Consider the following 27,383-nt stretch of genomic DNA (forward strand, 5'->3'; position numbering starts at 1 on the left):
TTGGGGGGGGGGTTTGGTCTGGCATATTCTTGAATTCTAAAAACTAACGTTTGGATAGGTATATACAAGTTCATGCAAAAGAAGTTCACACTGTTCCCCTGAATATACCAATTATGAGACTGTACTGGATTCTCAGGTATATTCACTTCCCCTGTGATCTCCTGAACTCCAACTTTGAGCATAAAATCTATATTTAGATAAAAATCTAAATTGTAAAGTGTTACAAAATTTTGTTTAAGCCCGTAATTCTCAAATTTTCTGCTTTCAGGGCTCCTTTACACACATGAACATTGGTAGACCTCTAGTGTAACTGATAATGAATCTTTAATATCTAACATCTTTTTATGATGAATGTACTTTGAAAATTAGGAGAAAGATTGCTTTGTATTTTTATAAACCCTAAGTAGACAGCTGGGTTTTCATATATTCTGCAGCCAATTTGTTTTGACATGTACTTGGAAAAGGGAGGAACATTTTATTTATTTTCACAGTGCCATTATTATTTTAATCACTTTATTGAGGCCTCATACAATTCTTACTATAACCCATACACCATCCATCCATTGTGTCAAGTACATTTGTCCAGTGCTATTATTTCTATTAACAATTGGCACTTAAGCTACATATCACATAATTCAATAAGAATTGTACAATCATTACCACAAGCCATTTAGAGAACATTTTCCTTTTCCCCCCCATGATTAAATCGCTTAGTGTTTACTCCCCCTCCCACCTTCATTGTTACTCCCCAAATCCCCATGCCCATTTCCCTGCCCCTCAGACCTACACCCCTTAGAAACGCTTGTGTCAGTTATTACCTCTAAGCATCCTCTCCTGGGCTTCGCAAGCTGGGAAACCCAACAGAAACAATAAAGAACAAAAACGAAATGAAGTAAGGATAAAACAATAGTAATATAAAGGTAAAAATACAAACAATGAGTAAGAAAAAAAAGACCACCATCCATATTTTAAAAACCCAGGAAAAAGTTTTTGTCATGGGACAAACAAGAGACCCTGACACCTTGAACAAACTCAGGTCGGGTCTAGAGGGAGGGGTCAACTGACCAAGTATCAACTTTGATCCAGCAAATTCAGGATGATAGTGATCTATGTTTGATAGTAAGACTGTGCCAAAAAATAATATAAAAATAATTTAAAAGACTGTTCCTGAGCTTTGCCCATGGTTGGAGGGGATCTGCCAGCGGCTTAATCTGACTAGATAATTGGCAGCTGGGTTTGGGGCTCCTATTGTTAAGCTCACAGTTAGTGTAGGTTTCCTAAAATTCTAATTTTTGCTTGAGAGTTCGAATTAAAATTGATAAATGGCAATAAGTAATGTCGTGTGTTTTCCTGCGTGTGGCAGACTCTAATCACTCTAAAGAAAACAGTTGCCCTATGCCCAAGTTTCAGTATCTGGTTTGTCTGTTCATCCTTCTCTCATGTAAAACTGGTGTTCTGGGCAACTTAATCATAGTGTTTTCCCTCAAAAAAACCCTCTATTTTCCATAAATAAAATCAACATGCTTTATGTATATTTCCAGTGTTATCACAGAAATTGTAAAGACCTATACTCAAGGTTAAAAAGCTCAAAATAGACATTTTTAATACTTTTTAAAATAATTTTTACTACTTAAGCTGAACTGTTGTTTGATTTTAAGACAATGTAGGGAATGTTTTCATTTGACTATTTAAGGCTTAAAAATTAGCTCACTATGAGTTTTCACTGGTTTATCCAGATTCAGTGATTCCCAAATGTTTAGATTCCATGAAAATTTGAAATTCTTTTCTGCATGATTGGCATGCATGTTTTATTACTTTGCACTCTTTTCCTTTGAGTAATGTTCTACCAATGGACATGTCAAAGGGAGAAAAGTGTTGTTTTTAACGACTCCTTAAGAGTAAAAGCCAGTTAAAAAAAGGAGCCTGAAAACAAACAAACAAAAAAAGGAGCCTGATGACACTGTAGGTTAGGTATGGGACTGTTAACCTCCATGTTAGCAGTTCAAATCCACCAGCCGCTCTATGGAAGAAAGATGAGGCTGTCTGTTCCTGGAAAAGGCTTACATTCTCAGAAACCCTATGTAAGGTCACTGTGAGTTGGAATTGACTTGATAGTAGTGGATCTTTAAGAGTAAAACATAGAATCAGAATTGACTTGAGAGAGTGTGACACATTTTTGAAGTGTTTTTCTAGAGATGGAAAGTGAGAGAACTATTGTTTAGAATCTGAAACTTTTCCCAACATCTCATTGGGAAATATCTAGATGTTGGGGAGGGAAGGGGAAGAAATGGGGGAGGTGATATCAGGGGCTCAAGTGGAAAGAGAATGCTTTGAGAATGATGATGGTAGTAAATGTGCTTGACACGTGGATGAATGTATGGATTGTGATAAGAGATGTAAGAGCCCCTAATAAAAATATTTAATAATTAAATATAAAACATAATAATCAAAGAAATATCTAGATGAAGTAGAAAGGATGTGGCCTACCAACCTGTCAGCTGAAGAAGTATCTTATTATGTATACATTCAAGCTCACGAAATCTGAAAACATTTTATAGACAGCCTTCCTTGTGTTTGGGTTATAGCTTCCTAGAAACTTTTGTTCCTATGCATAAAGATGTCTTTGGTGGACTTGGGAAAGAGGCTGCTAGAAGCAGCAAGAAAAGGCCAAGATGGTGAAGTGAGAACGTTGATGGCAAATGGTGCCCCATTCACCACAGACTGGGTAAGCTCAGGGGAGGTCTCCTCATGATTCCGGAGTGTAATTTCCCCGCCTTTTCCCTAGAGGCGGAACAGACTGTAATAGGCTTTATTTTTTTGTCTCCTCAGCCTCATTCCCCTTACAAGTTTTATTTTCTTTGTCTCATGTGACTATTTGACTTTCTTTTTGTTTTCCTTTTCAAATGGAGTCTCCTGTGGATATATGGGTGATAATTTTAAGGTACTGTGTATTTGTAATTCTCTAGAATGCTTCTTAGAGTATTTTCTAAAGGTTTGATTTGCCCTGGAGTGCATTTTGGGTTATAGGCTTCTGTAATTAGCTGGAAATTCCACAAAATCGGTTTACAAAGAATGCATTTCCAAACTAGTAAACTTCTTAGATTTTGTCTCTTAAGATGTCTCGGTTCATGAGGAGTAGTCTAGCCATTTTGTTAAGGCACATTAAAGAGGACGGTGTCATTCATGAGCCTTGACAGCAGTTTGGAGAGCAGAGTGTCAGGAATGAAGGGCAAGTTATAATACGGACTTTCTGGGCACGCAGATTTTGTAAGCATTGACCACTTTTTAAAATTCAGGGAGAGACTCTTTTCTATTGGGGGTAATTAATTCATAACTTCAGAGGCCAGCAGGTTCTTAGCACTCAGAAAAATGAAGAAACGAAAACACAGGAGATTAGCATTTCTATAAATAGACCTGAAAGGAGCAATGTGAATTAAATCCAGTCAGGCAGAGAAGCTGAATGTATGAAAAGCAAAGAATAAACTACGTAGGCTTACAATCCAGAGCATAGCCCAAGAGAGTGCTCATCGATCATTTAAAAAATTTTCTGTTAGATTGCACAGGCTGGCTGGCTGCTCTTGGCACACTGTTGCTACATTTTTATAGCTCCTCCATCCCTGGGGCTTGTTTACTTTGCTTTCCTGTAGCAACTGACCTCTGTGCCAGCCAACCAAATTTGACCTCCAAATCCCATTGGGAACTTTCTGGTCTCTACTGTTTTGTAAAAGAATGTATTGAACTTGCTTCTTCCATTCCCTTTACCCCTGACACTGACTACTCTTGTGAATCTTTTTTTTTTAAATCTTTTTCTAAGCCCTACTTAAAATGCATGTCATTTATGGAATCTTATCTGATAAATATACCTGATTTAAATCCTTTCTACTTATCATTTATTTAGTTGGAATATACTTACTTGCCCGTACTGTACAGTTAATTTTTAAGTTCCGTTTAATTGGGAACCATAGGCTTCACCCCTTGTTCATTTGTGTATCTCCAGTAATGCTCCAGGGCTCTGCTCTTGGTGGATAGTCAATGCGTGTCGTTTCCCCACAGCTTGGCACATCACCCCTCCACCTTGCAGCCCAGTACGGTCATTACTCCACAGCAGAAGTGCTCCTTCGAGCTGGAGTTAGCAGGGATGCCCGGACCAAAGTGGACAGGACCCCCTTGCACATGGCTGCAGCTGACGGACACACACACATCGTGGAACTGCTTGTTAGGGTAAAGCAAGCAGCGTGGCGGGGCCGGGCTGGAAAAAAGACATCTGTCTCCCTGTTTTCTTCTTTGAGCAAGGGTAGGGAACTAGGCTGGGAAGGATTAAGTTAGGACCTCTTATGATACTGAGTGGTGTCTTCTTCCAGAGTCAGCCTGGCCAGGAGGAGTTTGTTTGCTACTCTCTTAAAGGGTAACCAGACTATTGCTTTTTCTCTGCAGGTGTTCTCTGCCCTTAGGCCTGTGTTACCAGGCACTCGGCTCTGTTAATAAATGCAACTGAAATCTGTTCTTCTCCTCTTGCTCGCCCATCTGTCACCATTTCTCAGTGATGTCCTTAAAAGACCCTCTCATTGAAGTCATTATGGTTGTCAGTATTCAGGAGAATTTCAGAAATGTTTCCCCTCTGATGCTCTGTAAACGTGATCTAAATCTGAATATGTGCAATCACTGTGGAAATCATCTATATTTGGTGATGGGATCTTGCAGCTGTGCTACTATAACCAGTGTCTATTGGAAACATTCGTTTTCTATGGCAGAATGGTGCAGACGTGAATGCCAAGGACATGTTGCAGATGACAGCTTTGCACTGGGCCACAGAGCACCGCCACCGCGATGTTGTAGAGCTGCTTATCAGGTCTGGAGCTGATGTCCGTGCCTTCAGCAAATTCGACAAATCTGCCTTTGACATAGCCCTGGAAAAAAACAATGCTGAGATACTGGTCCTTCTCCAGGTGTGCTTCCCTTTCTGTTCCCAGAGTGGATGCATCAATTGACATGAAGGGTTTTGTGTAAGAGCAGAATCAAAATGATCAAAGTAGTTCTTCTAGTATGCTTCTGTGGAGTCCTGAATGTTGTTTCCTAGTGATGGAAGAACAGTGTGTCCAGTCCAGTACTATTTGTTTGTTTCCTCGTGTGAAAACTCTCCATTGCCTGTTCTTGTTAGGCGTCAGTTGAGATCCTTTTAAAGGCTGCTTATGTTCTTTGTATGAACCTCAACTGACGTGAGATGGCATGTAGCTCTACAGCATATTAGGTCATAAATAAGCCATCTCAGGATCTAAAACTCACTAGCTGTGTTGCCTTTGTCCACTAATTTCACAAGCGGCCCTTGAATAGCAGCCACTCTTCTGGTTTGGGACAATAGGCTCGGGAATACAAAGATTGGAAGACATGGCCCTACTCTTGAAGTATTCACAGGGTCATGAAGATAAAAGATAGGAGGCAGATCATTATAATATTACATGATGAATATGTCGAGCAAGTGTCCCAAGAGTGCAGAAGCGAGGGAGCTTAACGGGAAGACAAAGTATATGTAACCCTTGAACTGTGTCTTAAAGGAGAAGTCGGCAGAGAGGTGAGAAATAACATGTGGTGTAAGGGAACAGCAGCGGTCGCCTACAACTTTAGAGTTAGCCTGGTCTGAATTGGAGGGGTGCTGATTGGCATGCTAAGGAGTTTGGACTATTTCTTAGTCGTGAGCATCCAAGAGTAGCTTTTTCTTTGAAGATAACTGATCAGGTTTTTGGTGGTTTTTTTTTTTTTTCCAGTTTCAGAAGCATGCTTTGTACAAACATGATCACAACGGAAAGAGATTTGTTTTTGAAAGCTGATTGTTGGTAGGGGGCTCACAGGCTGGAGAGAGGAGAGACGTAGGCTGAAGAACTCTTGAGTAACTTCCATTAGTCCAAGCAAAATCCATTGAAGCTTGAACTAAGGATGTGACAGTAGGTTAAAGGGACAGTCAAGGAAGAATGAGCAGTAACCAGAGAAGGGCTAATCTGTTTCCACTGAAGTTCTTTGCAAGGGGATAGTTATATATGGACATAGGTACTCTTTACAGTTGCATTTTCAGGTTTATTTGCCCTTACGAACAGTCTGTAGACGGGTTATGCTTTTCAACTTTCAATTCCTTATTTAGAGTGTTATAACTAGGCTTTTTTCGTAGTGATTATGTTTATTTAAAAAAAACCGCTTCTGAAACTACTGAAATAAATGCACACAAGGACTTTTTTTTTTCCTCCACCAAAATTGAGCAAATATTCCTGGAAACAGAATGCAGCATATGGAACTAGACTTTAAAATCTGGCACTCATTTATTTGCTTGTTATATATTCTCCCAGGAATTTCTTCAGTGGCAGAATGGAACAAGTAGTTGGACAAAACTCTGGAGAATACTGTTCTCTGCAGGGCATAAGAGATCTCCTGCCAGCATGTTGACTTGTAGATAATTGACCAGAGAATCATACTGCTGGAAATTATTTTATAGACTATTTAGGCCAAACTCCTTGTTTTTTTCAAATGAAAAACTATAGAAATAAACCCAAGATCTAAAGAGGTTAACTGAATTGTCTAGAAGTTTCTGCAAATAATGCACCTTTGTTTTTCTAAAGTAATAACAAACTTGGAAAAATAAGCTAACATCAAAACCTTATCAGGCAGTTCTGCTCTGACCTGTGGGGTCGTTATCAGTCAGAATCTCAGGGCTAGAGGTGGAGGACACTGTTCAATAACGGTATCATGCGGGATACTAAGTGTTCTGACTTGGAAATATCTTGCCTTGCTTGGTAGGAAGCAATGCAGAATCAAGTGACAGCTAATCCTGAGCGAGCCAGCCCTGTGACTAACCCTGCTCCGTTCCTCTTCACTTCAGGAGAAGTCGTCAGCCTCGCTAGCCTGCTTTCTTCAGCCAACACCAAAACAACCTCTGGTAATGTTCTGTTAATGTGGCCGTTATGTTAGACTTAAAAGTGAATGGAACCTATATGATGAATCTAGAATCTCTCTGGTACCCACGTCTTTATTAAAATACCCCCCCCCAGAAGATGGAGAATAGACTTTAAAGTTGACATATTTATTCTTCCTGGGAATAAATTTTACTTAAACTGAGGGGAGATCAAACATAGGGGTTACACATGGATACAAATTCTATTAAAAGCAAAATATTCTACAGTGTTTCACCTAAGTCCAAAATGAAGATGCAAGGTGGTCTCAATGTGTTACTGCTAAGAAAATCGTGACTTGTCCACAGTTTAAAGCAAACGAAACCTTAAGTGGAATAACAAAAGAGGTACCTGTGATTTTTAAATACAATTTGGTTTGCACATAAGTGTATTTAACAGGAAAGCAGGGAAAGTCACTTAAGTGTTGATCTTTTGCAACCTGTGGTGGTTTGTTTTTAAAACTTGATCTTGTGAATTAGGTGAATGTTTACAGAGTAGATCATCAGTTTCACAAACTTATCAAACCTCCCATTATCTTATTCTGTTTCTGTTGTTTGTTGCCCATCTCCCTCTTGCTCAAATATTATCTTTCACTTCACCCAAGTTTATACCTTTCTACCTTTTAGCCTTGAGTTTGGTTTGGTCTGACCCTTGTAGCTACCCTTCCTTCCCACCCCTAAGACCTATGTGCTTTTAACAGAAGCTTATATCTACAAAGGAGCCAAATTAGTTTGTTTTCAACATCTCCTTTTACAAATATTTGTTGATATAAAAAAATGGGAGCATCCTTATCTTCATTTAAATAATTTTTTCCCATCCACTCATTTCTTTTTATTTCTACTTTGGATTAAAAAGAAACAATTTCATTCCTAAAATCAGAAAAGGGCTTTGGGAGGCTTTGTGGTAAAGTACAAGGAACATATAGATAATATACATGGAATTTTGGATTTAGAACTGGGTTCAAGTACTGGTTTATTGTTTACACATTGGGCTGCTAACCTCAAGGTCAGTAGTTTGAAGCTACCAGCTGCTCCCAAAGAGACTTAGGCTTGCTTTCTACTCCTGTAAAGAGTTAATCTTGGTAATTCACAGCTGCAGCTCTACCCTAATCTGTAAGGTCGCTATGAGTTGGAATGGAGTTGATAGCCATGAGTTTAGTTTTTGTTTCAGTTTGACCTTGTGAAAACTACTTATTTCTCAGTGGCTTATTTACTTATTCATAAAATTTGGATATAAGATTGTTGTGAAGCCTTGGGAGTTTGTACATTAGTTCCAGTTTCATAGAAGGGCTTCCATAAAAATACAATAAATGTAAAAGCCATTGTTATCAAGTCAACTTATAGGGTAGAACTGCCCCATAGAATTTGCAAGGCTGTAGATCTCATCCTTTCCCATGGCGTGACTGGTAGCTTCTAATCAAAGACTTTTCTACTGGCAGCTGAGCATTTAGGACTCCTCCAGCTTCAATAATCTCCCTGCCACCGAGTTGACTGTAACTCACATAAGCCTCTAGGGCAAGGTAGAACTGTCCCTGTGGGTTTTTGAGACCATAAGGAGGAGAAAGCCGCCTCTTTCTCCTGTGGAGCGCCTGGTGGTTTCAAACTCCGGACCTTGCAGGTTGCAGCCCTACCCCTACCTACTACCCCACCAGGGCTCCAGCTTCAATACCTGTTGTTAAATGAAAATACACCTTCCCAATAAAGAGTGACTGTTGTGACCACAAGAGGGCAGTAGTGACTTTGGTTTATTTTAGGCCATCAACAATCATTTACAAAACCAACTATTAGGCTTCTACTGGATGTTTTAAAAACCTTTAGAGTGAATATCATATATGTCTCATCAGATCGTTGACAACCCTGTGCATTTGAAGTGGTTCAAGTCACAATGATTAGGACAAGTGCTTTAGTAATCCATCCCAGTGTCTTCAAAGTCCAGTAAAGGTTCACAAATGTGAAAAGCGCTAGAGTTGGTCTTTAGTATAATTCCTGAAATTCTCCATACCCTAATGTGGACGATTCCACAAAGCAGGCCACAGCCGGGTTAGAGCTCTCGGCGTGGTTCCCATGCGCCAGTACGTGCTGGTCACACTGGTTTTCGGGCAGACCTGCACCTCTCTCTCCTGTTACGTGGCACGGCTAAACCATTCACAGAACAGCTATCTCCCTCGTGTCATCTAATCACGGAGCAGCTCTACTCCACTACCCTGCCCCTCCAGCTTCATGGCCCACCTAATCCTTGGAGAGGAAAGCAGGCTCTTTCACCTCTGCACCACCAGGGTGCCTGTTTGTATGTCAGTACAAGCCTACTGTTCCACAAACCTTCCTTCTTCATTTTGCTGCCGAATGGAAACTAGGTAAGTGATCATGTGTGTCAGAGAAGCACCCTGAGACTGGACTTGTAAAATGCTAAAGCGCATGCAATGTCTTTCTCTGAAAACTTGTACCCAACCATCCTCCTACTTGATGCGTCACATGCTTGTACTTTAATTACAGCAGCCTTGCTTTTTGATTGCAAGTGATTTATAAACAACAACATAACCACCCAAACCCATATTGCAGGCTCCATCAGGGACATATCAGAGCATTGCCTGTCCCTTGTTTGTTTCATTTGAGGAGAGGGTGGTGGCTTCTCTGCCAGCATTTGGTGTGACAGACTGAGTGCTGAGAAGCTCAGGAACCGAGTGAGAGAACATGGTGTAGCTGGATCTCACTCTGCACTGGGGCCACTAGATCGTCTCCTTCTGACAGCCAGCCCTGTGTTCCACTCACACCATTTGTTCCTGGGGCTCTTGTGAAGGGATTGCAATAGAAGGGGGTGATCTCTACCCCCATCCCACTCCACAGTCATTACCCAGAGAGTGGATTAAACTGATTTGGAGCTGTGAGGAGTGCTATATAAGTGACTGACGAAATTTAAATTTAAAAATAGACGACCTACATCAGTTTTGCCAGAAAAAGGAGTCTCTGCTTTGTGGAAGGGTTCACTATAAAGAGTATTACCAAAAAAAGAATATTACATAGAAGCTTCCCTAAGTGTTTTACGGTGAACTTCTTGATAGAAGAAAGAGAGACTCTTTAAGCTTAGATGTGGGAAAACTTCAAAGTTGATAGTACAATTAAAAAGAAGGTAAGTTTATCCGTCAGAATTCAGTTAGGAGATGAAATTACACAGTCATTTATATACTCCACTGTTCTAGTTAGTAACTCTTATTTATATAAAAATGTTAAAGTTATAGATGTAGAAGATTTAGAAATCACATCTATATAAATGTATGACTATTTATTATTAAAAAGTTATATATGTAATTATACATATAATTTCTCAGTATATACTTTATACATTTATAGAAGATCTCAACTAGTAAAAATGGATGAACTGCGTGAGGAGAATGCTATAACAAATAATGGAAATATCAGATGTAGGCAGCAGTCTTGCTTTTGATACTGACCAGGCTTAATCTCATGCCAGCTGACAACAGAAGTATTGATCAGGTCCAGCTCCAGAATGACCACACAGGACAGAGAAGGGTAAATCCGGAACTGAAAGGCAATAACGCTTAAATAGTAACTAGTAAAGTTAGTGTCTCTGAAATTATAGTAAAAGATGTGTGGAAATCTAAGTCATAAAAGTTAGATTCATGCACTCCTTATTAGAAGTGTTTTTGGCTCACAGAGTTGAGCATGCCTGTTGCCAGAGCAAACACACTTCCCGTCGGGACTTACACTGTAAGTCTAGCACGCTGACACAAGGGGAAGTTAGAGCGCTTCATGACAGACAGAGCTGGAGTGGACAGTAGTTATTTTTGTTGTTGAAATTATACTGTCTTTGAAACGCAGCAGAGGAAACTTGACATTTTCACCTTTGCTTGCAGCAGACATGAGGCCTCTCCGTCCGATGCGGCTCATGAAGAAGAGGGTGCGGTGAAGCCCAGGTGGGGCCTGTCCCCTTGCCTGTGCTTCACTGGGAGGGCGGCATGCTTTGCAGGTGTGCTGCCTGCTGCCAAGCGAGCTCTGCACAGCCAGCCTCGGGAGGGGGCGGCCCGCCTGTTAGCTGCTAGTGCTCAACCGTGGCAATGCCAAGAGAAGGAGTGGATGGGTGTCGTGGCCCTATGTAAAGCACATAAATTTCATCTCCTTTAAGACAAAAACTTCATAAACCTTAAAAGAGATTTCACACTGATAAGTGGTTTGTACCTGTTTAGATTAAAAGACAGGATTAAGGACATATTAGAGGGATAAAGTTGGGGTTTGGGTTGAATAAGCTGTATTTAGTTCATCTCTATTTCCTCTCTGATGGACCTCACTTGCCTTTTTTTACTGAACTAGGTCACCCCCATGCCTCAACAGTACAGTTCTCAAATCCCCCCACCTCAGTGCTGGCCGCTCTTGCTGAGACATCAGCCGCCTCCAACTCTCCCAGAGCCACAGTAGGTCAGGGGTATCTGCTAGGCGAATCACCACCATCCTCTTTCCTTGTCAAAAAATCTCTGGCAGACTAAGTTTGTATGAAATAGGAAAGAATTGTGCTTAATCAGAGGCACCCAGTGATGTAGAAGCATTGCCCATCGGAAAGAAAATTTGCAAGTGCTAATGTCAGACAGCTGAATAATATCAGGATGACTGAGGTACTCCTTCTCATTTTTGCAGTTTCCCATTTGTTTGCCCTGACCCCAGTTGTTTCAGAGTGAAATATTTAGTCTTAGCAGATTTGGGGGAGATACTCTAGGCTGTGTTTTGACTGATGCGAACATAGAATGATTCAAAATCGCAGCCAAGATGTCCTCCAGGATCAAAATGTGAGGGACTGCTTCCCTCCCTCTGCGGTATGCCCAGTGCACTTCAGGTTGGCTGCCATTGGTTTTCACCCGAGGTGTCATCAGGAAATGCTGTACAGTGCTTTGCTGATATTTAAAACAAAAGATTTCAAGTCACTTAGCTGGAGTGAGGGGTGTCGGGGGCCAAGACTTCGCATAGACTCACTAGTCACTTGGGAATCTTTCGGAAACCCTTGGGAGTCCTCTCTGTCATCATTAAAAGCAGCTGGCCCTGATTCCTCTCTGTAGGTACATTTGGGTGGAGAGCTTCAAAACTCTCCCTTCTCAGGAAGAAGGAGCATTAGAATGGATTGTGATGATTTATGTACAGCTTTTTAAAAAGAGAGTGAACTATGGAAATGTAGGATATGCGATAGATCAAGAAAAGTGACCTGTGGTTGCCATGGGCGAAGGAGGAAGACTTTTTGCCCAGGGGGCATTGACTTTATGTTAATGGTGGTGGAACCATTTTGAAAAGGATGCTAATAATGGTGTGCATCACGAAGACTATCATCAGTGGCACTGAATTCTACCTGGAGAAGTTGTTGGATCAGAGAATGTTTCGTTGTATATATTTTTGCCATGATTTTAAAAATAATTACATGACCAACAGTGAGTGCAAGGAAGAAGAAAATGTCCTCGGATTGTGGTGGTGACTGTGACTCTTCTTGATGATTGAATTCTGTGACATGTGGATGAAGTGCCAATACAACTGTTAAAAACAAAAAGATGTCCACTCAGATGAGAAGGATGGACAAGATGGCAGAGGAAGAAGGGAGAATGGGTTCAGTGTGGCCTAACTGCCCTCTTGTTTGGCTTTCGATCTTGGGTAAATCACTCAATCCCTCCAGGTCTCATTCTCTTCATCTCTAGCATGAGGATTAAGTTAGGTGTTCTGTCTAGAACCTTTAAGCTACAGTAGTTTGCAGTGTGAATGCTCTTTCCATTGCACTACCTGAATGTATCCAATATGGATAGTCCAAATCCCATGATTAGGGCAACGTTTTACCTCCTCTTCAAGAGAGGGATTTCATAGTGGTTGGCACTGTTTCCCCTAATATCCCCTTGCCATCAAGTCAATTCTGACTCATTTTGACTGAGCAAAAACGGAGTGGAACTCCCCCACAGGGTTTCTGAGACTGAGCATGACAGAAGTCGACTGACACATCTTTCTGTCGAGGTAGCTGGTGGGTTTGAACTGCCAGCCCTTTGGTTAGCAGCCACGCCCCTAACCGCTGCCCCATCGGGGCTCTTCGTCCTAATCGTACTTAGTTTATTAAGGTTTTTATTGACTAACCAAACGGAAAATCTTTTTTTTAATCGTTTTATTAGGGGCTCGTATAACTCTTATCACAATCCATACATACATCACTTGTGGAAAGCACATTTGTTCTTTCATTGCCATCATCATTCTAAAAATATTTGCTCTCCACCTAAGTCCCTGGCATCAGCTCCTCATTTTTCCCCTCCCTCCCCGTTTTCCCCTCCCACATGAGCCCTTGATCATTTATGTTATTATTTTGTCATATCTTGCCCTGTCCAACGTCTCCCTTTACCTGATTTTCTGTTGTGCGTTCCCCAGGGAGGAGGTCACATGTAGATCTTTGTATTCAGTTGCCCCTTTCCAACCCACCCTCCCTCTACCCTACCACTCACACCGCTGGTCCTGAAGGGTTCATCCGCCCTGGGTTCCCTGCGTTTCCAGTTCCTATCTGTACCTACCAGTGTACATGCTCTGGTCTAGCCAGATTTGTAAGGTAGAATTGGGATCATGATAGTGGGGGAGGAGGAAGCCTTTAGGAACTAGAGGAAAGTTGTATGTTTTATCATTGCTACATTACACCCTGACTGGCTCGTCTCCTCCCCGAGACCCTTCTGTAAGGGGATGTCCAGTGGCCTACAAATGGGCTTTGGGTCTCCACTCTGCACTACCTACCTCATTCACTATGATAAGATTTTTTTATCTGATGATGCCTGATCCTGATCCTTTCGACACCTCGTGATCACACAGGCTGGTGTGCTTCCTCCATGTGGGCTTTGTTGCTTCTGAGCCAGATGGCCGCTTGTTTACCTTCAAGCCTTTAAGACCCCAGACGCTATGTCTTTTGAAAGCCGGCCACCATCAGCTTTCTTCACCACATTTGCTTATTCACCTATTTTGTCTTCAGTGGTTTTGTTGGGAAGGTGAGCATCATAGAATGCCAATTTAATAGAAAAAGGTATTCTTGCATTGAGGGAGTACTTGAGTGGAGGCCCAATGTCCTTCTGCGACCTTAATACTAAACCTATAAATAAATATATGCATGTAGATCTATTTCCCCATCCTCATATATAAATATATTTGCATATGTACATGCCTTTATTTAGACCTCTATAAAAACCCTTTGCCTCCTAGCTCTTTCCTCTATTTCCTTTGATTTTCCTCTTGTCCCACTATCATGCTCAGTCATCATTTGGATTTCAGTAATTCCTCTTGGTTACCTTACCCTTGATCACGCCCTACCAGGCCTCCTACACCCTCCTCACCACTGATTTGGATCACTTGTTGTTCCCTTGTCCCTGGGTTTGTTAATACCACTACTTTCTCTCCCCCCCCCCTCCCATGTCCCCTCGGAACTGTCAGTCCCATTGTTTTCTCCTCCAGACTGTTCATTCAGCCTGTCTTACTTAGACCTGCGGAGATAATAACATGCACAAAAACAAGACAGAGCAAAACCAAGCAATAATATACAACAAAACAACAACAACAAACCAATAAGAAAAAACTAAACACAACAAGAAAAGCTTGTAGTTCGTTCAAGGACTGTTTGTTGGCCTTTAGCAGTGTTTTCCAGTCCAGTCTGTTGGGGCACCACGCCCTGGACCAAATGGGAAATCTTGATTCAACATCGTACATGTAAAACACTTAGAAGGTAGTAGCTCTCAGCTGGCACTATTATTGTGGATATTGGATGTGAGCAGCCATGTCCCTTTTTTTAACCTATGAAAACTTCTTCAGTCCTTTGACTACCTAGACATGATATCAACTCACTACTGTCTCCATTTCCTTTAGCTATTCCAACTTCCCCTAAAGTTCCTCAGACTTTAATAATCCTCCCCCAACACAGGTTCTAAGATCAAGTATGTTTGGGAAAAATTGAACACAATCAACCTTCTCTGGAGAATCAGTGCTCATTAGTCTGTAAAGGTCTCTGATGTTTCCTACAAAACAAACAAGTTTTGAGCATACTTAGAGCTCATTTGTACATACAATCCATTTCTAGTGCAGGCTGTTCACATCTCACTAAGGACATTTTAGAAAATACTGTTCTCACGCCGCCCCTATTTTCTCTTTTCCTGTGATGTAGCTTTGTTCACAAGAGCTTGATTCTGTGAGCTGTTAACAAGTTTTCTTCTGTCCCTCAATGCTGTCAGTTTCATGGAAGTTAGATTTTTGTATCCATGATTTTGTTGTTAAAATTTTAATTTTATTTTTGTTATCTCTAGTCAATTCAGAGGAAATCTTAGAAGGAAATTCTGTTGATTCATCAATCCAGCAAATGGTGGGAAGTGGAGGCCAAAGAGTCATCACCATAGTGACGGATGGAGTCCCTCTGGGTAATCTACAAACTGCACTCCCTACTGCGGGCATTGGGCAGCCGTTGATTGTGACTGTGCAGGAGGGGCAGCAAGGTGAGGGCCCACTGAGGCAATTGTGTACTCAATCGCTTAGACCCTCCATATTCATTAAAGCGGAAGCAAATAGTGATGGTGGGAAAACACCAGGTCTAAGATGGGGCAAAGAAACCCTGCAAAAGAAAAAGAAGCCAGCCTGTCAGAGGTTAATTTCTCTTGTATGTATAAAATCTGAGAATGAAAACCAATAATGTGGTAGAAAAAGAATAAGTAAGAGGAACCAACAGAACACAGAAATTACTGATCGCTCTTAAAAATATATAAAAATGTGCTCAACCTACTTATCCATAATAAAAGAAATGCAAATAAATTCCGCCTTGAGACACCATTATCAACCTGATGTTGTCAAGCATGTTGGGAAGTAGGCACTCTCCTGTGTCACTGGTGAGAGCGTAAATTAATGCATCCACTAAGGAGCAAACTGGCAGGATCTGTCTGGATTATGGCTAACAAGTCTTTTTTTCCCTAGGAATTTATACTCACACCCAGAGAAATGACATCTATACCACTCACTAGCTATTTGGCTATTGAAACCGCCAAAGGGTAAAAAATAATCTACGTAAATGTCAGTAGGCGAGTGGATAGATGATGATACCTTGATACAGTGGAGGAATACTCTGCAGCTACACAGTAAAAAAGGAAAGCAGAACAAGGAAGCTTCTTGTCTACCAACATGGTCCAGCTGCCAAAATATATTGTTCAGTGACAAGAGCAAGATAGCACAGTGCGAGAGCAGTGTGCATCGTGTATTATTACATAGATTTAGGTCTCGCTTCCCAAGGTGGATGATGGGGTGGGGGCGGCACTGGAATGACCTTGGGTGGGATTAAAAAGCAGACAGTGACAATTTATCTTGGATTGTGGACTGTAGTGTAAAAGTTTTCCATTGTCAGAGGGGCTCTAGTAATTTTTTTTTTTCCCTGAAAAGGGGGCAGTAGGCCAATAAGGTTGGGAGCCTACAGTTTTGACAGTTTCTGGCAGAACATACAAGAAGATGAATGTAGGTTATTCCTGCAAGGGTGGGCACAGCTGGGAGTGGATTGGAAGATTTCACTGAATATGTTTATAGTTTTTAATTTTTGAACCATGTGAATATGTTATTTAAAATATTAACCATTAAGATGATTTTCACACGAAAATAAACTGAATAAGAAGTAAAAAGATCTAAGTAAAAAAATTTAAACAGGGAAACCATTCTGTCTTTATTCCCTAAAAATCTCCAATTGAAAAGAGAAGGATTGAAATAATTACCGTTATATCATCAGTTGTTGGCTTGGTTAAAATGATTATGAGTTTGTTTACAGTTTTTAAATTATTTAAGGTGATGAATATGAAGGGTAACCCCTCCCCCCAAAAAAGATTTTTTTTTCCAAAGCTATGTAAATTTTTTTACAAAACAACCTGATCACCTTCAAAGTACTCTCCATTACACCTAATACATTTGTCAAATCTGCGATTGCATTCTTGGAAACATTTTTCAAACTCTCTGTTTGGATGGCTGACAGCCCCTCCCTCATGTTTGTTTTTTTTTCTTGACCTCTTCTATATCATCAAATTGCTGTCCTTTCATGTCCTTCTGCAGTCTCGGAAACAAAAAGAAGTCGCATGGAGCAAGGTCAGGGAAGTAGGTGTGTGAGGCAAAAGAGGCATGCTGTTTTTTGCCAAAACTGGTGCACAGAGATGGCTGCATAAGCAGGTGCACTGTCATGGTGGCAAAACCATCTACCGCACCACCCCATCTGTCACAAATCAGGCCTATTTTTGTTGTACACAGTTATGCTATCTTTTCAGAACCTCTAAATCAATGGTTAACAACCTTCCTAATGCTGTGACCCTTTAATACAGTTCCTCATGTTGTGGTGACCCCCCAACCATAAAATTGTTTTCGCTGCTACTTCATCACTGTAATTTTGCTACTGTTATGAATCAGGTGGCCCCTGTGAAAGGGTCATTCAACCCCCCAAAGGGGTCGTGACCCATGGGTTGAGAACCACTGCTCTAAATGGAAAGCTTTATCAACAGTCTGACCGACTCCAAATGCATTACAAGTCGACTTTCCTACTTCTGGGAAATTGATGTGCATCCTGAATGAGGGTTGTCATCATTCGACATTTCATTTTTGAAACGAGAAAAGCACTCGTTCACTTGAGTTTTTCCCATAATGCTGACCTTGAAAGCTGTGTTCAACATCACAACAGTTTCTGCAGCATTTTCCCCCGAGCAGGAAACAAAATTTCACAGCTGCAAGCTGCTCTCTTAAATCAGCCATCACAAAAAATGAGGTTCCAGTGAAACTGCTTTTATGAAAAAGTTCACCGTGACCAGAGAGAGCCTTCCCGGGTGACACCTCTGGGTGCGCTCACTCGGCCAGTTGCTCCATGCTCACCTGGCAGGAAAGCGTGTACTACGAAGGCTCCATCCAGTGGAGCTTCTTCCCGTTGTTGGTTTTTCTTGGGGGGTGCCCCCCTCATATCTGCTGTATTGGAAGAGACTAGGAATTAAATATTTTCTGTCTAAGCTTTGGCAGTATCATTCTTAAGAGTTCTCTCTAAAAATACTACTTAAAAAAATAATACTGGTATTTTTAGGTTTTATTGGCATTTCATCCATATCAGACAATTCAAAAGCTCAGGCATATCAGAGAGTTGTACAGTCATTACCACAATTTTAAAACATTTTCTTCTTGTACTCGTTGTTATTAGTCTAACTTTCTAAATTATGGCAAAAATATACAGAACAAAACATTCTACAGTTCAACAACTTGTACGTGTATAATTCGGTGTCATTTGTTTATACGTTTCATGTTGTGTAATTGTTACTGCTGTTCTTTTCCCAATTACCCACCAACATAAAGTCAGTGCCCCTAGGCAAACAGTCTTCCTCCTTCACCCATGGTAACCATCGGTCAACTTTGTTTTCTTGCTCTCTTTTTTTTTAAACACCTGTCTTGATATAAAAACTATTGGTATTTTTGTGAACATGCTTAACATTTTAAGTTTGCAGCAGACTCACAAGGTACATGAAAGACTTTGTTTATAAATGAAAAATAAGTGAGAGCTGAGTTGCTTAGGAAAAAAAGAATAATTGAAGTTTTGCCTAGATGATCTACTTTTACAAATGTGTTTAACCAAATCCCAAACGAAAACAGATTTCCTGAATTACCTACAGCAGATTTTAAATCCCAGACTAAGCTCCAATTCTTTTTTTCCCTCCTTTTTAAAAAAATCATTTTTTGGGGGGGCTCTTATAACGTTCCATACATCCAATCGTATCAAGCATATTTGTACATATGTTGCCATCATCATTTCCAAACATTTTCTACTTAAGGCTTTGGTATCAGCTCCTCTTTTTACCCCTCCCACCCTTGTGAATACTTGATTAATTTTATGTTGTTATTATTTCCTATCTTACACTGTCCCTTGTCTCCCTTCACCTACATTTCTTTTATTTTTCCCCTTCACGGTTGGGGGGGGGGAGCTATACATCCAACCTTGTGATTAAGCTCCAATCTTTTTTTTTTTTTAAGCTCCAATCTTTACTCAACGTATATCAAGGCTGCTTTCCTCTGTCAGCAGTGGATGATTGTTTAAGGACTACACCCTAGTCTTTAAATCACCTCCACCATGCTTGTTGATGTGACTGAACTATTGAATTGCATGACATGTGAGTTATATGCCAATAAAACATTAAAAAAATCGACTCAACCATTCAACTAGGTAGCCTTTTCTGTTTTAGAAAAATCATGATCTTAAAACCTAATATTTGTTTTTAACCTTTCTAACTGTAGATTCGTGTGTAATTGTGAGAAACAGTACAGAGATATCTCATATACCCATCACCATTTTCTCCCAGTGTTGAAATTTTGCATAGCTATAGTATAGTACCACAACTGGGAAATTGTCATTTATAAAATCCATCAGCCCAACTGAGATTTTTCCAGTTTTATATGTACTTATTTGTGCATGCGATTTAATAAAAAGAAGGAGATTTCAAAAGGTTCATGGGTAAATTCACTTATCTTTTTGTTTCATTTTTCCACAAACTTTTAGGAGCCCCCCTGTATGTATGTAGACTTATAATGCATACCACCAGAATACAGATACAGAATAGTCTGTCACAAAGATCCCGAACGCCACCTTCCTTCCCACCCCATTCCTAACCCTCGATAACCACTAATATAATCTGTCCTGCTTCTCAGTATTTTGAAACTACAAGGATATTATATAAATGGAATCATACTGTGACCTTTTGATATTGACTTTTTACAACAGCATAATCCTGCTAAGATATATTAGAGTTGTGTGTCAATAGTTCATTCTTTGTTATTGCAGAGTATTATCCCAAAGTATGGCTGTTCTAGAGGTATTTAACCATGGAAAAATGTTTGAGTCATTTCCAAGTCTTTTGCCCGTTACTCATCAATTTGCTGTGAATAGTTGGGTATAGGTCTTTATGAATAGATTTTAATTTTCTGAGATAAATGATCAACAGAAACTGTCAAACTATATTTTAGTTTGGAAACACAGTACTGTATCTACCATTTTACATTCCTACTAGTAATGTTTAAACCATCTAATTTCTGTTATCCTCATCAGCATTTGGCAATTATTATCACTTTTCATTTTAGCCATTCTGATGGGTATGTAGTATATCTTGTATGTGTTGTTCTCATGTGTGTATGTGTTGACATCTGCCTCATTCATCTTTGAAAAGAGAAGCAACTTATTAGGTACAGTTAATGTATTTAAAAATACTTTTACTCAAAATCTTATTGTGTTAGGCTGGGTTGACTAGAGAAACGAATTCAGTAATGCTTGTGTATGTGTCAGAAAGAGCTTTATATCAAGAAGTAAATATAGACCAAGCAAACATCCCAGCCCAGTCCAGAGTAAGTCTGAAGTCCTTAAGTCCTTCTTCAGACTCAGAAGCCACATGCAGTGATGCAGAATGCAGGAAGATCACGGCCGGTAGCTGCAAAGTTAAGTGGATCCAAAGGCGATGGTCACATCACAGGGCTTGCTCCAGCCAGGTTCAGCCAGCAGGAAAGTGAAGGCAGAGGGGGTGGGCGGTTCCCAGGACCCTCCTTATGAGAAGGTCATGCCACAAGCATCACCACCAGATTGTGACCTGTTAACAGGCTAGATTCCACCCCTACACTTTTGTTATATCTTCAAGTGGACATGAACTTATGTAACTACCACACTTATATACTAAGACTCCGGACCTTAAGATATGTTATTCCTGCGGGGGAAAACAAACAAAATACATCTCTGCCATTGAGTCGGTTTCAACTTATAGCCAGCCCTATGCAGGGTTTCCAAGTCTGTACATCTTTACAGGAGCAGAGAGCTCAACTTTGTAGCTGGTGGATTTGAACCACCAACCTTGCAGTTAGCAGTTCAGTGCTTACCTGACAGCACTACCAAGGCTGCATTCCTGCAGATTCGATAAGACTAATTGATCATGGCTGCTGATTCCGAGTCAGACATCTCTTGTAAGAACCTCAGATACAAGACTGACTATAAAGCTTCCAGACCTGCAAAGCTGTCCTCTGGGTAGCCTTGTTCACGCACCCAGGTGCACACATCAAGTCATCGGTGTAGAACAGAGTAGAACTGCCCTGGGATTTCCGAGCAGAAAGCCTCATCTTTCTCCTGCAGAGCGGCTGGTGGATTGGAAGCACAGACTTTGTGGTTCGTAGTCTATTGTGTAACCCAGTGTACTGCTGGGGCGCCTTCTTAGTGCTTCTCTCATTCTTTATGTTTCTCAATGCAAAGCTATGCTTTACATATTCTAAAATTTGACCAAAATCAAACCCCACTGCTTTTGAGTTGCTTCTGACTTACAGTGAGTTCCTATATAGGCTTTCCAGGGCTGTAAATTTCTATAAGAGCAGATCTTTCTCCTTCAAAGTTGCTAGAGGGTTTTGAACCACGACCTTGTGGCTAGCAGTGCAGCCCATACCTCACAGCTCCTTTTGAAGTCCAGAGAGAGGTGAAAAATAAGAGTGGAGAACATTTCAATCTTTTTTTTTTTTTAACTAAAACCGAACAAAATCTCTTTGTTTTGCATTGTATTCATTACCTGCAATTGGTGTCTTTTGGCTTGCAGTTCTAACTGTACCTGCTGGTCAGGTTGCAGAGGAGACTGTAATTGAAGAAGGAGAAAAAGAAGCAGCAGAAAGGGCGCCACTGTCTAAGAAACCAAGGCTGGAAGAGATGACAAACAGGGTGGAGGAAAGTAAGGTAATGATTTTAGAGAAGATACGGGAAAGGATCAAAAGCCATAACTTTGCAGGCCTGCACCCGGCTCCTTTCTGTGTGCTCAGTGGACAGTCTGTGATGAGGAATTCTTACCTGGTGGTGACCTGGTTTATTTTTCCAGGGAGGCAGTGAGAGAGCACTACTGCAGCAGCAGCTCCAGGAGGCCAATCGCAAAGCTCAGGAATATCGGCACCAGCTCCTCAAGAAGGAGCGAGAGGCAGAACAGTACCGCCTCAAGCTCGAGGCCATGGCCCGGCAGCAGCCCAATGGAGTGGATCTCGCCCTGATTGAAGAGGTGGCCGAGGTAGATGCTGTAGAAGTCACAGAAGGGGAAGTCGAAGGGAGAGGAACACAAATGACCAGGGCACCAGAGACCATGGAGCCTCATCCTGGAGTTTCTATGGAAACCGTTTCATCTTAACGTGCAAGAGCCACAACTTGCACTGTGTCCACCTGTTTCACCTTATAAAAAATGCAAGGCCTAAAACGTCGAGAATGGCCTTCAGAAGAGAACGATGGCAGGGCTTGTGCGGCCTGAAAATTCATAACCTCATGTAGGCACCTTTCCCCGAGGGGCCAACAGCTTAAGGACCAGTTTATTCCGCTCACGGCATGCCTGTGAGAGTAGTGGTAAAAGCATACTGGACGGTGTGGACTCTTAAATAACTTGACTTTCTGTCCAGAGAGCTTTACAGTAGCGTCCCAGAGCCTTAATAATCGTACCATCCAGTGACCTGACAATTTGCCTTGAGTTTATGATGCATATCTGTAGGAGAAGAAAACTAACTGTGGGGAGGGAGGGAGGGAGGGGGGAGAGAGAAAGGGTGGAAGCCAGCTTTGGCCACTTAAGAAAGAAAATCACTGCCGAAGAGCTGCTTTGAACAGAAACCTGCGTGCAACCGCCTAGCAAATTGACATCATTGCAGGTCACAGCTAGCTCAGATGCCTAAGAAATTACAAGGGAGTTTTCAAAAACTGGAAGGAAAGAAAACGTGTTGATGTGGGAGGAGTGTATGTAAGACCCCACCTCCTCCAGCTTGTGCTCCCACAGTGCTGGGAAGCAGCCCGGAAGAGGCTCTCGGGCTTAGCAAACAGTCTGGTCGTCCTGAGACACAAACTTGACTCTGGCTGGGTTTTGTCAAATCGCAAACAGGAGGACAGTCTGTTGTCAGAACAACTTGCTTTCAGACATAATCTTTATGTGATTTTATGAATTTCTGTTTTACTTCCTCCTCCTCATCTGGGACACACGTGCCTTTCTGTGGGGTTTAGATGTTAGCCTCTCAAATGCAAAAAGAAAAAGAAGGGGAAAAAGCGAGAGATGACTCCTGAGGCTCTTGCTTGGTTTGGTTTCTGTTTGCTTTGGGGTGAGGACACTGCCCTGTTTCCAGAGCGTGGTCTGGTACAGAGCTCTGCCTCACAGTGCACGTTGGCAAGGGGAATGAGATCCACCAGGGCCATGGAGCGCAGAACCAAGGATTCTGGCCAGATACCGGTCTCCTCTTCTCCTTCCTCTCTGGCTCCCCTGCTTCCTTTTGTCCAGAGGCTTTGGGAAAGTGTTGCATTGTTGGTTTTCTCTGTGGGCGTGGAGAGTTCTCAGATGAAATTAACATGCATGGAGATGGAGCAGTTGGAGGAGGTTATGTTACAAGAGGTTATTGCCTTTGAAATTGGGCCCTCAGCATTCTAGACTTGCTTGCTTGCTTTGTTGTAAATTAGAAGAAGAAACCAGAGGGAGATGTGCCAAGTAAACAATTTGAATGACTGTTTAGAATTCGTTTTCTTAATAGTGATCATGGGAAAACATGCATTTTTAATTTGGAAAAAATAACTTGACAGTTAACATGGCTCCATTTACCTTGATTAGCAAAGTAATTTGCTGCAGTTTTCCAGAGGTGCAGAATCATTTTGGGCTCAAAATAGACTGAAGTCATAACTCCTTAAACCAAATTTAACAAACTGGATTGGCTATTAGAAGTTTATAGGCAAAAAAAAATCTATCAACTTTGAAGTTGGTCTTGGCCACTGGCCACCTTTGCTAGATTTTCTCCACCGACCTGCGGACCATTTTCTTCCCAGATGAGAAGGGCTTGCTCAGGGCTGTTGGGGATGGTGGGAGAACTGCAGCGGAGGCCCCAGGGAGGGGGAGGAGGAGAGTGTGACACCTGTTCTCAGCTCAGCCTGTCCCTGTCTGTGATGTTCTCCTCTGTTCCCTTTGGGAACCAGGTGCTAACAGTAAGCTGCTACGGGCGCCATGTCGGAGCCTCAGCTTTACTAGCGGGACCAAGTATCATTTTAGATGTCTTGTGTTCATGTTATTAGTTCATATGCCCTTCCCTTTTAAAAACAGATGTATACATACATGGTTTTTGAAAAGGGATCTCTGGGTAACAGCGTTGGCGGACAACTACAGAAGACACCAGGCCAGGCACAAACTCTAGGGGAGCGGGTGACTGCGGGCAGTCTCTCAGCAGTCAGGTTCCCACCTTTGGGCAGGGGGGGGATTGTGTGGTTATAACTCTTTCTAGGAGGCTGGTGCTCCTGCCCGCTGAGGAGTTTGTTAGGGGAGAAAGTAGAGAGGGAGCTGGGGAGAGCTGGCGAGGGGTAGACTCTCTTTACTCAAAGAATCCATTCTTGTTTACTTGGGGAGTAGACCTTCGAGCCCCTCAGACCAAGGAAATCAGTTTTGCTCTCCACCGGGGGTGTCATGAGTGACAGGTAGGTCGGGACACCTTGAAGTAGCTAGAAGATAAATAGCAAAGTGCATTGAGGGCAATCCCATTTCCCAGTTTTGCGTATTTTTCTGGATCAACCATGGAAATTGGGAAATGTTGAGATCTCTAATTTGTGGGATTCCGACTAACTTATTACCAGCTTTGATAATAGAGGAGCAGAAGAGTTCCCAGGCCCCGAACAAGTGTTTCAGAGTTGGTATGTGAGCAGGAGAAATCTGGAGTCTAGGATGACTGCCTGCTTTAAAGTAAAGCTGCTTTAACAATATCAGTATTAATGTCGGAGATTGTAGACTCTGCCGTTGCATTTTGGTCTTTAGCCTTTCCCCCAAAAAAGGAAAGAAAGCTTAATTTCTTGTTCCTAGCTCCAGGGAAATTAATTATAAACCTGAATTCCCTTCCCATCACTACCTCTGTGGGATCTCTAAATTGTCTTGCCAGAATTAGGGTCTTTTAATTACAATATGGGACAACTTGCTTTAGGGTTCCTATGTTTTCAACCCAGTGCCTTAAAAGTTGTTCTTTTATTCTGTCAGATCTGTGTTTAGTTTTGGTTCTTTCCTTTATCTTTTAACCTTAACGTTTTAGTGTGTGTGTGTGTGTGTGTGTGTGCGCGCGCGTTCAGTAATGTCAAAAATCGATGGTATTTGTGATTTTTTTCTCTCTGTTGATATAAAAGAGACTAATTTACAGAGGATTCTCCATCTGTAATAGCAGGTACTATGTGACTCGGGGTGTTTTTTAATACTTTGCTGAGTATATGAATTTATATATCCACAAAAATTCCCCTACCTTTCTCTTGGTTTGAGATTTGTCTCTAAAGGACCTGGAATAACCTGGAAATATTTTATTTTATTAAACACATAGAGAAAATTTTTTAGGATTGTGAGAAAACATGCACAACGTGGGATCTGATGAAGTATTTTTTCTTTTCCCCTCTCTCAGAGAGGTGTCTGCTAGCTGGTGCTCTAATAGTCAATGATGAGAAACCTGAGGAGTGAGGCCCCAGGGAGAGCCACCGCCTGGCTTTAAAGGGATTTGTTTGGCATATCATGTGATGACAGTATGTTCGCTGGCAGATTCAGAATGGTGTCAGAGGTAGGGATGGGGCTGCCCTTCCACAGGGCAGGAGGCCTCCTAGCCTGTCACTCCTCTGGCAGGTAAAGCCCGGGGGAAAGGCCATAGCGAAGGGGCAGACATTCTATGCCTCTACTACCCAGTTTAGGAATCTTATCATTTTAAGGTGGAAACATGTGTAGCTCTCTTCTGTAGACATTATGAGCCTCCAGATTCATGGCATAAAGTGAACTCTTATGAGGAATTTATTATTGAGTGGGAATCTTTTTTTCTTGGTCAGGCGTTACTGGAAAATGGCCTGCTCTTCTCCACTCCTGTAGGCAGAGTCCCATCTTGGTATTGCCAGAAAAAGAGCTTTGGAATGGATTTCATATCAAGACCACCTGTGCTAGTCTCTTACCTATTACTGTTTTATATGGTGAATCCCCTCCCTTCTGAGTTAGCACTCTATTTCCTATGCCAATGTAGTCAGTAGGAGACCCGGAACCAGAAGGCTGTGGATTGGATTCATACAGCTTTGAACTTCTGGTGCTGCCTTGTTCAGGCCTCGCTAAGATTGAGGGGGCGATAACATCCCTAGACTCTGCAGTAGCAGTTGGCTCTTAATGGCAAGCAATTGTGGCTCCCTGTCCCTATGTCTGCCAACAGCTTTTGCTGCTGTGGCCCCATTGTTCTTGTTTCCTTGGTTCTTTCCCAGGTACTAGGGCCTAGTAGGTCATTTCGGATCTGTGGGCTGCTTTTTCTCTCTCCACTCCCCACCTCCCCCACCACAAATTTTCTGCTTATTCTGAGATGGTTTCTGAGAATTAATCTAGGTCATACCCTGTACCCTATGCACCCCAGTGGGCGATGGTAGCAACCCCTTCCCCGGCTTTGTCCTGTGTAGTCTCCTCCTGTTTTCTGCCACATACCGTTTATGTGTGTGTGTGGATGGGTAGGGGGCTGCCTAGATTCTTCTCAGAATGCCCTCAGTTTTTCAGGTTGTCTGACAGCTTTATGTACAGTATGTTTTTAGGAAAGCTTAAATATAATTCCCTTTTTTATTTAGGAGTTTAATGAAATAAGGATTGGTTCTGATGTGTGTATGTGCAGGTGAGCATTTGTATGTGTATAACTATACAGATATATATTATATATGCAATTTTGTACTACATTTAAAATAAAAATATTTCTTAATAAAATGTCAAAGTCTTTACCATTTCAATTTGTCACTGAATTATTTTTAATCCCTTGAGAAAAAAATGTGTCGACTTTCCTGCCCACAGGTAAACCTCTAGAGCAAGTTTCCCTGCCCAATCGAGCAGCGTGGAGACCTCCCTGGGAGGCTTCCTCTAGCCTCCTGCCCGCTGCCTTCTGTTTAGCTTCTACCCAGGAGCCCTTGTGGCTTAGTGGTTTTGAGTTGGGCTGTGATCCTCAGTGTTGGCAGTTCAAAATCGCTAGCTGCTCCTTTAGAGATGGACTTTCTACTCCTATAAAGAATTAGTCTTGGAAACTCACAGGGGCAATTCTACCCTGTCTTATAGAGTTGCTATGAGTCGATAGAAACTCAATAGCAACACGTTTTTGTTTCGTTTCGTTTTTCTCAGCCTGAGCAAGGCAGAGAAAGTTGAGGTAAAAGCAGGTTAAAATAAAGTTTCTGGTTGTCTTATTAAATTTATATCTGCCTACTTCCTTTTTCACACCACCACCACCCTCCCTTTCTCTAAAAGTAAACAACCAAGGGAGGAAAGCAGTAGCTGAAGGAACTGATCCTGTGCCCTTGTGTGGGAGTAAAGCCAGTGCTGAGATAGAGGGGAACCAGCTCAGGGACGCTTGGAAATGGTGAATTTGCTCTGCTGACTACTCAGCTATTCTTAGCTAATAAGCTGCTTGCTTGTTATCTAAGCCC

General features: G+C 41.7%; 1 protein-coding gene across 6 annotated transcripts in view; it reads left to right on the top strand.

Moving 5' to 3' along the window:
- Positions 1-26,684, top strand: part of GABPB2 (GA binding protein transcription factor subunit beta 2) — a 29,495-nt gene extending 2,811 nt beyond the window's left edge. For 2 of the 6 annotated variants that reach the window (XM_075561604.1, XM_075561615.1), the window contains exons 2-8: positions 2,586-2,725; positions 4,054-4,221; positions 4,752-4,946; positions 6,784-6,922; positions 15,235-15,420; positions 21,535-21,668; positions 21,808-26,682. In XM_075561604.1, the coding sequence (XP_075417719.1) occupies positions 2,618-2,725; positions 4,054-4,221; positions 4,752-4,946; positions 6,784-6,922; positions 15,235-15,420; positions 21,535-21,668; positions 21,808-22,107 (1,230 nt within the window). In that variant the 5' untranslated portion in view covers positions 2,586-2,617 and the 3' untranslated portion in view covers positions 22,108-26,682. Of the gene's footprint in view, positions 1-2,585; positions 2,726-2,909; positions 2,942-4,053; positions 4,222-4,751; positions 4,947-6,783; positions 6,923-11,260; positions 11,366-15,234; positions 15,421-21,534; positions 21,669-21,807 lie in introns of all 6 variants that reach the window. The other 4 variants (XM_075561650.1, XM_075561624.1, XM_075561632.1 and 1 more) reach the window with 4 other exon arrangements.
- The last annotated feature ends 699 nt before the right edge of the window (positions 26,685-27,383 follow it).

Source organism: Tenrec ecaudatus, chromosome 1 (genome assembly GCF_050624435.1).
Source record: "Tenrec ecaudatus isolate mTenEca1 chromosome 1, mTenEca1.hap1, whole genome shotgun sequence".
NCBI classification, from domain to species: Eukaryota; Metazoa; Chordata; class Mammalia; order Afrosoricida; family Tenrecidae; genus Tenrec; species Tenrec ecaudatus.